The sequence below is a fragment of the Fringilla coelebs genome (genome assembly GCF_963513975.1).
Source record: "Fringilla coelebs genome assembly, chromosome: 9".
Lineage (NCBI taxonomy): Eukaryota > Metazoa > Chordata > Aves > Passeriformes > Fringillidae > Fringilla > Fringilla coelebs.
Window position 1 is genome coordinate 1,346,459 of NC_140067.1, and position 13,051 is coordinate 1,359,509.

At 54.7% G+C, this 13,051-nt stretch overlaps 1 protein-coding gene across 1 annotated transcript in view; it reads right to left on the reverse strand.

Moving 5' to 3' along the window:
- Positions 1-13,051, reverse strand: part of SGIP1 (SH3GL interacting endocytic adaptor 1) — a gene marked incomplete at both ends in the record, with an annotated part of 47,490 nt that overhangs the window by 16,794 nt on the left and 17,645 nt on the right. The window contains 10 exons of the mRNA XM_084210950.1: positions 511-957; positions 2,764-2,838; positions 3,693-3,785; positions 5,525-5,610; positions 7,176-7,227; positions 7,577-7,601; positions 8,060-8,071; positions 10,805-10,986; positions 11,608-11,662; positions 12,083-12,139. Coding sequence (XP_084067076.1) covers positions 511-957; positions 2,764-2,838; positions 3,693-3,785; positions 5,525-5,610; positions 7,176-7,227; positions 7,577-7,601; positions 8,060-8,071; positions 10,805-10,986; positions 11,608-11,662; positions 12,083-12,139 — 1,084 coding nt within the window. The remainder of the gene's footprint in view (positions 1-510; positions 958-2,763; positions 2,839-3,692; positions 3,786-5,524; positions 5,611-7,175; positions 7,228-7,576; positions 7,602-8,059; positions 8,072-10,804; positions 10,987-11,607; positions 11,663-12,082; positions 12,140-13,051) is intronic.

Sequence of the window (13,051 nt, forward strand, 5' to 3'; positions counted from 1 at the left end):
CTCAGGCCCTGAAAGAACAGGCTCAGGCTGCAGCTCCTCAAGCGAGGAGTGAGAGTAAGCCGAGCCTCCCCTGCTCGTTTGCCTTAATGAACATTTATAATTTAGCAGGTGAAGGCAGGCAGAGCCAGCAGCTTCTCCCGGGGGAGAGGTTCACCCCGGAGCATATCTCCCCATCCACACCCAGAGCCAGGAAGAGCCGAGCACCATTCCCACCCGGGACTCACCGGGATGAGAGGACGTGATTAAAACAAACACCCCAACCCTGATCTGAGGCTCGCTCTGACCATTTACCTGAACCATTCCATCCCCACGGAGGACACAACCGCAGCAACAACAACAACAACAACCCCGTGCTCAGACTGGGGCGGGAAGGGCTTCCAGCCGCACAGGGAAGGAAGGACACGGGAGGCGCAGGACACAGGCGGGCAGCAGGGCTCGGCCGGAGGGACACAGCCAGGCGGGAGGGTCACCAGGGCCACACGGCAGCACACCCGAGCTCACAGCACGTACCGCTGGTGCTTCCCGTGCTGGCGCCCGGTCCGGGGGACGACACCACCGCGCGGTAGGTGGGCGGCGGAGGGGGCGGCGGGGTGCCTCTCTGGCCCGGCCCAAAATCTTTGGGAGAGGCGACCGGCTCGGCGGAATCATCCTTAAGGTGGGGCTGCTCGGGAAGCTTCTTGGGAGCGTCTTCCAGCTGCAGCGGCGAGGGCAGCGGGCGGGGAGGCTCGGCCGGAGCGCTGGCCGGGCTGCCCGCGGCCGCCGCCGGGGACGGCGCTTTTTCCCGGGGCGACAATTCCGGAGGCGCGTTTTCCGGGGATTGATCGGAAAAATTGACCCACTTGTCTTCTGCGGTGGCAGCAGCAGATTTGGGGGACGGCACGGGGCCAAAAATGCTGTCCAAGTCATTGATGGACGGGAGTTTGTCCCGTTTGGGCTCTGCTGCTGCCTGGTCCCCTCCTGTGGTCAGAGGAGGTTTATTTTACACCGGGCGTTAAGCGAGGGCTGCACTACTCTCTACGGGCTCTACTTCTATGGGAGAGGCTCTAAAATCACCTTTTCTCATCTATATTTATATAATTCATGGGCAAGGACGTTTCCACCACAGCCAGGTGTGACATGGAATGAATCCCGCAGGATCCAAAGGCTGGAGGAGGGAGCATGCACCACGAGCCAGCACTCACAGCCAAGAATCCCAAATTCACAGCCTTTTTTGTCCTCTAAACCACATCACGTCCTTATCAACAACTGATTTATCAGCAGGTATCAAAGGTGTGCACTCAGCGCTCTGGCACGCCCCACTCTCTCCATATATATATTTATAAACACTCAGGTATAAATACATATATTCAGACATGCTGGTTGGACACTGCTGGAGTCTGGGCATGCAGCACAGGATGCACATGGGGAGTGTATTCCAGCCACAGGGAATGCATCCAGCCACAAGCAGGAACAGCTCGGGATTTCAGAGCACAGAAGGGGATTTTAGGGCACAGATGGGGATTCCAGGGCTCTGCTCACTGAGCCACCACACAGCAACATTCCCACCTGACTCCAGAACCACCACAGATCCATCAGCCAAGCATTTCACATCCAGGGAAGGGAGAGCCTAACACTAAATGCCCTCTGGGCTCCTCATGGGAGCATCACCCCATCCCTGCTCCTCTGTTTTGGGATCTACATTTAGGGTGAGGGGGATAAAATAGGGATTTGCTGACCCAGACAAAACCAGACCTCAGCCACTTGCTTCACAAATACACAAGGCACAGTCCAGCAAATGATCAGGCATTTGCTGCTGGAAATGGATGGATGGACATGGACACCCTGCCAGCCTGGAAAAATCAGGATTTGGGAGCACAGATGAGATGGAGATGGACAGAGCAGGGGGCTCCTCGTGGCACAGGGGTTTCACCCCGAGGGGCTCTGGCTGGCCCCATGCAGTGCCCTCTGCCAGGCTCTGCCTTCCCTGCTCAGACCCAGCCAGCACCATGAATTATATGCTTGGAAGCGCCTGATGTCCTCTGGCCGCATCCAACACCTTTCCATCCCTGCCCTCACGCTGTCCCTCATTCCCAGCACCATTTCCCTTCCCTGCCCCGGGCTGCAGGATCAGGGGAGCTTTTCCCACCTCTCAGCAGGGATTTGGGGGCAGGGAATGCAGGAGCAGCTCCTGCCACAGGCAGACCCTGCACACCTCTGGTTTCCTCAGCACAGGCTGTGCAGGGCTGCTCCAGGCAGGAGCAGGGCTCTGGAATTGGGAATATATCCCAGCTTTCAGCAGGGTATTGAGGTTAATCCTGCTCTGCATTCCCAGAGCAACTGATCCAAAGGCAGGGATGGTGTAAATAACATTAATTTCACCGGGGTGAGACCGACTTGGGAGGCAAAAACATCTTTGTGCTGCTTCTACTGCAGCATCCACTGAGACACCTCAGGGCTGGAGCTGCCCCTGGATCCCTGGCAGTGCCCAGGGCCAGGCTGGACACTGGGGCTGGGAGCAGCCTGAGACAGCAGCAGGTGCGAACTGGATAAGACAGAAATTCCTCCCAACCCAGCCCAGTCCGGAATTCTCTGAATTCCAAGGGCAGAGGATGCGCAGGGACCAAATCCGTGCCCAAAATGCAGCCACGAGGACGGGGACCTGTCCTCCCAGAGCTGGGGATGGGATGTGTCACCCCCGGTGTCACCCCAGAGCGGGGCTGTCCCTGTCCCACCCCCGAGCCGGGGCTGTCCCCGTGGCTCCGGTGCCACCCCCGGAGCCGTTACCGATGGCCGGGGGCAGGGGGGAGCCGGTGCGCGGCGGCGTAGCCGGGATGTTCTTCGGGGGGAGCGGCGGAGGGGCTGAAAGAGAGCAGAGAGGGGAAAATTCAGCTGGAGAGCAGCAGGGACAGCCCATGGGATGTCAGACGGGATCGCTGGGAAAGGCGACAGGGCAGGGATGAGCTCCCAGCCCCAGTGTCCAGTCCGGCCTTGGACACTTCCAGGGATGCAGGGACAGCCACAGCTGCTCTGGGAATTCCATCCCCACCCTCACGAGGAGGAATTCTTCCCAATATCCCAGGAATTCCTTCCCAATACCCCATCCCTTCCTGCCTTCTGGCAGTGGGAAGCCATTTCTGTCGGGTTTTATGGAATTTTCCCCTTTTTTTACATCTCAGCCTGCGCTCCTGCTTCAACCCCCTAAATTAGCATTTTAATTAAACCTGGATCCTCTGAGGCACGGAGCTGCCTTCGCCTTTCTCCCGTGCCCATCCCACGTGGATCCAGGATGTGGATCCGGATCGGGAATGCTGGGGCTAATTAACAGCGGCTAATTAACCAGCTGTGCTTTACAGGGGCATTTCTGCAGAGGAAATGGCTCCGCAGCTGCCCCGGGCAGAGGGAAAGCTGCAATAAAAATCCGGGATTGGGGCTGAGCTGCTCTCCCTGATGTTATCCTGGAAAAACCGGTGCTGCCGACTTTTCCAGCCAAGTAACCTCGGCATGAACGTGCAGGATCAGGATCCACCCCATCCCTCCACCCCTTGTCAATCCCACTCCCTCCTCCACCCCACTGTGCTGTCACCCAAGCCAAACAAAGGGGGAAAAAAGCCCCTTTAATTTAAAATATTGTGGAACTGCACAGCCTGGATAAGGACAGCTCAAATCTTTGACCTGATTTCTGGATATATTCGTTTATTTCCATGGTTACTTACTTCCAGTTGGAAAAGGTCTTGGAAGTTTTGGGGACTCTACGTTTGTGTTGATGGGCTGGACTGACCCCCATATCTCAGGCTGGTCCAGAGCAGCTGAAAAATCAAAAATAAACATTTGAAAGCAATGAAAAATCCAAATATTTTCTTCCCATCACCCAAACACACAGATGAGACACTGAGGCTCTGGGAAAAGAGGGCCCAGACAGTGACAGAAACCTCATTAATTAAGGACAGAGGGTTCTGTAACGGTGGATAATTAAAATCCTGTCTGATTTTGAAGCAGGTCGTGCGATTAGTTTGACACTTATGCTGCTTGACAAACAAAACAATGCCAGGGATGGATTTGGAGGCTTATTATGGGAAGGAAAACATTGTATTGATGGCCAAAGTGGTCTGGAATTTTAGGATATGCAAACAAAAACCCCATCAGGTAGTAAAATGAAAAGATAATTGTATTCCCAGAGAATAAAGGCAGGGAAAAAAAAGATATGTTTGTATATAATTTAGATTTCTTGGAGTTTTTGTGCAGAGAACTGCTTGCAAATGTTGCTTTGATTAAAAGAATTAACTGGAGGCGTTAATGACAGGACATAACGAGGCTACAAGGGCAGTGGCCCCTCCAGGAGGAGGAGGAGGAGGAGATCTCTGGGAAGAGCCCGCTCCAGGGCATGGATGGGGTTGGTTTTGGGGAAAGCAAGTCTTGCAAGGTTCCTGTGCTTTGGGAAAGCTGGGAAAATCAGCTTTGGAAGGAAGCAAAGTGTCTCTGTGTCAAAGGAAGGAAAAAATGACATTTTTGAGATGGCTTTTCCTAGGCATGGAGGGGTGCAAGGCTCGTCCAACAGCTGCCTCCAGAATCCTGGGTGGAGTTAAAGCCCCCTGCTCCAGCGTGAAGGTTTGGCTGGAAAATGCTGAGTTTTGATATTCTTGAGCTGTTCCCTGTCAGGATCTCTCCCAGACCTCATAATTAACTAATTGACTTAAGCACTTGCTGTGTTTCCACCCAGTCTGAATTAACCCTGAACTTGGTCACCTGTCCTTCAACCCCTGCCTGGGCCTCTTCCTCCTCCGGCAGGAGGGCTGGGAACCTGGGAGTCTGGGAATTGTCCAGCTTGGAAAAGCCCTCAGAGCCCATGGAGTTCCACCCCTGACCTTGCCCCAAGTGCCACATCCACACAGCTCTGAAATCCCTCCAGGAACGGGGACTCCACCCCTGCCAGGGCTGGAGAACCTTCCCATGTCCTTGCCAGGACATACCACCGTGGCCCCAAAGCCACCATGGCCCCAAAGTCCCTCACCAGCTCCCCAGATTCACCCACCATGGCCCAAAGCCACCACGGCCCCAAAGTCCCTCACCAGGTGCCCAGATTCACCCACCATGGCCCCAAAGTCCCTCACCAGGTCCCCAGATTCACCCACCACGGCCCCAAAGTCCCTCACCAGCTCCCCAGATTCACCCACCATGGCCCAAAGCCACCACGGCCCCAAAGTCCCTCACCAGGTTCCCAAATTCACCCACCATGGCCCCAAACTCCCTCACCCCAGCTCCAAACTCGCCCTGTCTCCAAACTCACTTGCCAAATCCCCAAACTCACTCGCCAAATCCCCAAGCTCACTCATCGTGGCCCCAAACTCCCTTGCCCTGTCACCAAACTCATCCGCCCAGGCCCAAGCTCACCAGGTCCCCAAACTCCTTCACCCCAGCCCCAAACTCCCCTGCCCCAAAGTCACTTGCCATGGCCCCAAAGTCCTTCACCCCGGCCCCAAACTCCTTCACCCTGGCCCCAAACTCCTTCACCCCGGCCCCAAAGTCCCCCTCCATGTCCCAGACTCACCCTCCAGCTTGTGCTCCTCGAAGGCCGACTCCAGCGGGGGCCCGAAGAGCGGGGCCAGCGCCGCCGGATCCTCCCCAGCCTTCTTGCTGTGGGTGAGAGAGCACAGAGCAGCCATGAGGGGCAGGTTTGTGTTTGTGGGGAGAGAGAGCACAGAGCAGCCATGAGAGGCAGGTCTGGGTTTGTGGGGAGAGAGAGCACAGAGCAGCCATGAGGGACAGGTCTGGGTTTGTGGGGTGGGAGAGCACAGAGCAGCCATGAGGGGCAGGTTTGTGTTTGTGTGGGGAGAGAGCACAGAGCAGCCATGAGGGGCAGGTTTGAGGGGACGGAGGAGCACAGAGCAGCCATGAGGGGCAGGTCTGGGTTTGTGAGGAGAGAGAGCACAGAGCAGCCATGAGGGGCAGGTTTGGGTTTGTGGGTGAGAGGAGCACAGAGCAGCCATGAGGGACAGGTTTGTCTTTGTGGAGAGAGAGAGCACAGAGCAGCCATGAGGGACAGGTTTGTGTTTGTGGGGAGGGAGAGCACAGAGCCGCCATGAGGGACAGGTTTGTGTTTGTGGGGAGGGAGAGCACAGAGCAGCCATGAGGGACAGGTTTGGGTTTGTGGGGAGGGAGGAGCACAGAGCAGCCATGAGGGGCAGGTCTGGGTTTGTGGGGACAGAAGAGCACAGAGCAGCCATGAGGGACAGGTTTGTGTTTGTGAGGAGAGAGCACAGAGCAGCCATGAGGGACAGGTTTGTGTTTGTGAGGAGAGAGCACAGAGCAGCCATGAGGGACAGGTTTGTGTTTGTGGGGTGAGAGAGAGCACAGAGCAGCCATCAGGGGCAGGTCTGGGGGGGACAGAGGAGCACAGAGCAGCCATGAGGGGCAGATCTGGGCTCTCACCCCGTCTTTGAGGCAAACACAAATATCCTTGAGGACTTTTTTACCCCAGACCAAGGAGGAGCTGGCCAAACACGGGGTTCCAGGTGGGAAAAAGGGAAAGGAGCAGCACTACAGTGCTTGTGGTGCCTTGTGGTGCCACAGCAGCTGCTGGGACACTGAGTTGCTTTGGGGTTTGTCAAAACTTCATGGAAAAGGATTAAAAAAAATACTTGAGGTCTGGACCATGCTCTGCTCCAACACACCTTGAGTCGACCCCTGGAGCTGCACAGGGCACATTCCCTGGGACATTTGGCTTTATTCCATAAAAACTTGCATGTTTGCTGTCCTAAATCAATAAATCCCCCCCCCCCCCAAAGCTTGGCCAGCTCCCTACGGATCAGGCTCAAGGTGGCTTCCAGCAGGGAATGTCCTTGGAGAGCAGGGATGGATACTGAGCATCCCAACCACCACCAGCCCCTCAGTCCTGCCAAAATCCTGGAATGGTTTTGGGTGGAAAGACCTTAGACCCCACCCTGGCCATGGCAGGGACACCTCCCACTGTCCCAGCCCCAAGGTCCAGCCTGACCTGGGGCACTGCCAGGGATCCAGGGGCAGCCACAGCTGCTCTGGGAATTCCATCCCAGCCCCTCCCAGGGAACAATTTCTTCCCAAAATCCCATCTGACCCCTCCAGCCTCCCATCCAGCGCAGTGCAAGAGGGACTGTCCCAAAGCCACGGTGGGGTGAGGAGGCTGAGCCTGGGATGGGCCCAGCCAGGATGATCTGACTGACCTGGCGGGGTCTGGCGTGGGCGTGGAGCGCCGGGGCCGCGTGATCTCCTCACCTGGGACAGGACAGCACAGACACGGATGAGAGCCATTCCCACTCCAGAGCATCCCCCTGGCCCCCCAGACCCCCTGCTGGCACACCTGGTGTCCCCCCCAACCTGCTGTGCAGGGATCCTGGCAGGAAAAATCTGCTTTTAATTCTGATTTCTGTCCAGAGCAAAATCTGGGAACTGCACTGCTACAGATGTCCCCCACACCTTCTCCAGGGAAAACTATGGGAGCCACCAGCTCTGCAGGATCACTTTAAACCAAATTCAACTCACTCCTTTTTTGGGCCCCCCCACTCCCCAACCCCCTCAGCAGGTGCAATGAGTGCTGGTTTCACAGAATCCAGGAGATACTTACTGGATAAATTCCTTTTAATCGTCCCCTGGAAGGAGAAACACAGGGATAAGTGGGATGCACAGGGACAGGGGTGAGTGGCAGCTGTCACCCCAGGAGCAAAGCAGCCCAGTAGAGACGGCAGGAGCTGTCTGAGGGCACGTTTCCTGCAGGAGCCTGAGCTCCAGGGAGCAGAAAGCCCTGCAGAAAATTCCTGAGCCACACAAAGCCACGGCTGGCAGCTCTGCTGTGCCCAGTGCCACATCCACGGGGCTGTAAATCCCTCTGGGAATGGGCACCCTGCACTGCCATGGGCAGCTGTGCCAGTGGCTCGTGGGGCAAAAGCCAAACCCTCCCAGCCACGGGAGCCGGGACATCTCCAGGGGTTCCCATCACTGAGGGCCCTCTGTGTTATCACTGGGGTGGCACAAGGGGCTGTGTGACACCCCTGGCAGCTGTCCCCACGCCCTGTGCCCCCCAGAGCCCATCCCAGGAGCGGGTTCTTACCGGGCTGCGCCGCTGCGGTCAGCGAGAGGGGAGAGAAGAGACACCTGGTCAGAGAGTGACACGTCAGCACCCCAGGTCCCCAGCTGCCACCACGCCTCGTGGGTCACCCTGGGACAGTCCCCCAGGGGAACCCAAAGCCTGGGAAATGGGGGAGTTTCCTCCCTGGAAGCTGAGTTCTCTTGGAGAAACCCCAGTGGCACCATGGATGGGTTTCCTGCCTTCTCCTCCCTTTGGCTGTGCCCCAATCCAGGTAAAACCGAGCCCTTACACACCTGGTCCAAATTCTTGGACCCCAACTACACCCCTAAAGCACTCTCAGAGCCAAGCCCAGCTCTATTTTTACACATTCTATTTTAAAACACTCTAAGTCAGCAATAAAGGAAATTAAACTTCATTCTAGAAGGGCAGGATTTGTTATTTGCTTTTGGCATTTCAGCTCTAGAGACAGGACAAGAGCACACACAAAGCTGGATTAAATATTCCAGGAGATAAAAATTGCATTTCTTACCGGACTTTTCCTCTAAAAGAAGGCAGAGAGAGAAAAAAAAGAAGGAATCAGGTGAGGCATTTTTTAATAAAGAGGAATCAAAGATTTGTGTCAGGTTAAAGACAAAGCAGAGGGACAGGAGTGCTCCAGCTTCACCCCTCACATGGGAGACTGGAGGGAGAGGGAGCACTTGGAAATGGAAAAGTTGTGTCTGAGCCATTTTAGGGGAAGAATTCCATTGTTTTATCATGACAGGCTCTGCTGGCCATTCCCAGTTAAGGCACCAGAGCTCCCAGTCCTGAGGGCTGGGAATGATGGTGACTACAGCCACAGCACCTGGCACAGGGTGCCCAGAGCAGCTGTGGCTGCCCCTGGATCCCTGGCAGTGCCCAGGGCCAGGCTGGAGCAGCCTGGGACAGTGGGAGGTGTCCCTGCCCATGGAATGGGATGGGATTTTAGGTCCCTCCCAGCCCAGTCCATGGGATTTATGATCTCCCTCCCAGCAGTTCCAGAGCAGGGCTTTGTGACTGGTTTGGGAGAGAAGACAAGGCCAGGATGAGGGCAGGGACCTGGCAGTGAATCCTGGAATTCCTGTGGATGCCAGGTTCCTGCAGGCCAGCTCCTGCCCGGGGCTCTGGTGCTTTCCTGGCCTGTGCCAGGACCCAGCTCACTGCCCAGCCCATCTGCTCCCTTGGCTGGCTCTGGGATCCTCCTGCCCAGCCTCAGGGGCTTTCCCTGAGCACATTCCACGGGAGGCTCCAACCCAGCCCCAGGGATCCCCTCCAGCCCAGCACCCAAATCCCTCAGCCCACCCCACACTGGGATCCTCCTCACCCCTCCCCAAACTCCCCAGCCTTGGCAGGAAAAACACCACAGGAAAGAGGAGACAGAAATAATATTTGGTAAAATGCACATTTTACAAGAATTTGGTTTTCTGATTATTATTATTATCATCAATATTAAATTGTTCATTTTGAGGTTGAGTTTCCCCCCCCCCTTTTTTTTTGTGCTTCCCAAAGCATCCAGCTGCCATTTCCAATCCTGGAATGCCAAACAGGAACTCCCTGTTTGGGAAGCAGAAACAAAGCTCATGGATTTAGCTTCACTTTGGCTTGGAGAGCCATTCCCACTTCAGATCCAGGTTATTTATAAATCATGGAAAGCTTTGTCTGGGAAGTCACTTCAGCCCACACCAAAACCTCCCAAAAGCCCAGAATCCAATCTTTTCATGGCTGAACAGATTGGGATGAGCCAACAGGAATCCTACCAAGCCTCAGGAAAAGCAGAGGGGGATGGTCTTTATGTGAGAATGGAATAAGGAAAAATGATCTTTCCTTCTGGGAACATGGATTCACCTCCAGGGTGGGAAACATCCCTCTAAAATCCCATGGAAAACCCCACAAATGCTTCCCTTGGCTTGGGAGTCAGGGCAAGACCCTGAATCGTGATGATTGAAAATTCCCCTTAATTGAAATTCCCCCTTTTTCCTCATTGAAAAATGAGGATAAGGGGCAGGGGAAATCAGGGAATAATACATCCTAATCTCTTTTATGAGCAGGAAAGGGAATTTTTTAGATGTTTTGGACTAGAAACATAATTTCAATACATCTGAGCAACACCTGCAGACCAGACCCCAAAATAAGCACACTAAAGCCAAGAGGAACATCAGCTCCCACTGAGATTGGTGCACAGGGACCAGCCCACCACTGTCACAGTGCAGCTGCTTTGTAGCTGCCAGATAAATTTGGTCATATCAGACCTCACCAGCTTAGAAGTAAAACAAATCCCCAGACAAGGCAAGGACAGGTTGGATTCAAACCTACACCGGGGACCTCAGCCGGCCCCATCTGATCCGAAATGCAAACACACCACAGAGATCCCCACCCATCAGCTATCCTTGGGAATTTGGAATCCCCTATAAAAGGGGCTGCCATAATAAACTCTTGGCTGGACAATGAACCCCAAGATGCAAATGGAGCAGAACTGATCCCAGGGAGAGACCCCGTGCCCGGCCGGGCATTTTGGGGCCATTTTGGTTCATCTTGGGTGCAGCCCTGGCTGGGCTCTGGTGCTGCCCCAGGTGGGTGCATGGAGGAGATCCTTTGGATAAATCCCTGCTTTATTCTGGAGCTCTGCCCAGCCTCTGCTCTGGGGCAGCCTGCACAAGGCACCAACACCACCAAATTCATCTGGCAGCTACAAACCAGCTGCACTGTGACACACCAGTGCCCGGGGAAGGCTGGGGAAGGGGGACTCACCACGGGGGATGGAGAAAGTGCAATGTTGCCGATGGAGGCCTTGAGCTCGTCCACGGTGGCGGCGCTGCGCAGGACGTCCTTGGCCTGCAGGGGCTTGATCTTGATGTTGAATTTCTTGTGAGCCTCCTCCTCCTCCTCCGACTCGCTGGAGGAGTAGAAGTGCTTTCCTTTGGTAGGTACAGCTCAGTTAAGGAATTTTCCTCCCTCAGTGGTCCAGGCTGGCTGGAGAGCAGGAATCTGGCGGTCCCAAAATGCTGACCCCAAAACGGGGGAGGAAATCCTGTGCTGGGCCTGTCACTGCTGCATCCCTGTGCAGCCAGAGCACGAGGAGCTGCTGCTCTCAGGGGTTGGATTTATGAGCCCAGGGGTTGGATTTATGGATCTCTCTCTGGATTCTGTGTCTGGATTTCATGGAATTGTTCAGGTTATGAGACAATCAGGTCCAGCCATCCCCCAATGCTGCCCCGTGTCCCCAGGTGCCACATCCACATGGATTTTAAATTCCTCCAGGGATGGAGACTCCATAACTCTCCTGAGCAGCTGTGCCAATGCCTGATCAGCCTTTTCCATGGAGAAATTTTCCCAATATACAACCGAAACTTCCCCTGGAATTTGATGCTGCTCCCCCTCCTCCTGTCCCTGTTCCCTGTGAGCAGCCAGCTCCAAATGAAAATCAAAAGGTGGAAATAAATAATTATAATAAATAATAAATAATAACAGTGAAATAAAAAGAGCCAGAGGCCTGCCTGTGAGCTCCTGTTACAGGCTGTAACCCAAGAAGCAAAGCCAAAACCAAAGGATATATCCTGGTTCCTCGGGTCGGATGCTGTATCCCTCCTCATCCAGCTCAGGGGAGTTCTGGATAGGGAACAAAAAAAAAAAAAAAAACAACACAAACCCAGGAAAATTAGGAATTTGGATTTCTGGAAAGCTGGAGCAGCTCTTCCCTCCTGTGGGAAAGGATATCTTGCACAGCCCAAGCCCCTGAGGCCCCACAGAGCAAAGGGCACCTCAAATTCCACGATTCATTTTGCAGAAGGAAAAGTTTTAATCCTTGTTTGTAATTTAAAGTTTTTTCTGGCTAAACTGCAACATCCCATGGGCCAGGACAGAGCTCTCCAGAGCCACCCCATTCCTGGGAATTCTGGCTGACCTGCAGGTGTGGAATTGGAGTTTGGACAGAGCTGATTTCACCCAAAGAGCCCAAAATGAGTGTGGGAAGAGCCTGGGGTTCCCATGGGATGCAGCTGGGGCAGGGGAGCTCCAGGGGACACTTACATATCTGTCCCAGTCGATCTCTGCATAAAATCCATTTGGGGCTCCGTTGGTTTTCTTCTGGAAAGGAAAATGCCCATGGTTCAAATGGAGGAAGCAGGAGCACAGCACATCCCATAGCAGATGCTGCTGCTGATATCCCAGAAACCCAAGGGCATTCCCCTCTCTGGGGTTCTCCCATCCCAGAGAGATGAAAGGAGGGGGAGTTTGAATATTCCTTAGGAGGACATCCAACATCCCTTAGGGAAAAGTGAGGAAAGGGCTGTTTCTCCCTGTGCTGGGATCTTCCAGCCCTTAGGGAGCTCCCAACACCAGGCAAGCAGGGAAACTTCTCAGGAAACATTTCCTGGGAGATAAAACCCCTTCCCCAAGAAAGGGAAATCCCAAGAAGGATTCAGATCCCGTTATCCCACATGTCAGGTGTTGTGAATTCGGGATGGAGCAGTGGGATGATTCCATGACATGAAACACCAACACACACAGGAACTGCTGCTTGGCATCGAGGGAATTCCATTTGGAAGAGGTTCCAGGCATCCCTCACCTCTGGGACCCTTTCCTGGCTGGCTCTGGGCACCCAAACCCACCCAAAGTCCCACAGCCACAAGATTCTGGGCACCTAAATGGGACAACCCAGCTCCCTTGAGCTTCCAGAGGGACCATTCCCATCCCAGCTCCCTCCAAGGGGCTGGCAGGATGCACTCCCTGATCCAGGGCTGGCTGCAGCCCCTCGCCTCCACACCTCTGGATGGAGCAGCTCCCTTGGAAGCTCAGCTGAGGAGGGAAAACCTCTTGTGGGTTCTGTTCTGCGGGAATTCTGGGTGCTGCTCCAGGGGATTCCCGCTTTCCCCCATCCATTTGTATTTAACCCCATTCCCATGGGCCTGGCTGACCCTAAAGGGATTTTCTGGATTCCAAACCAAGGGCAGCTCCCTGTTTTCCACAGCCCTGTGGGAGCTGGGAGCCGAGCTCAGT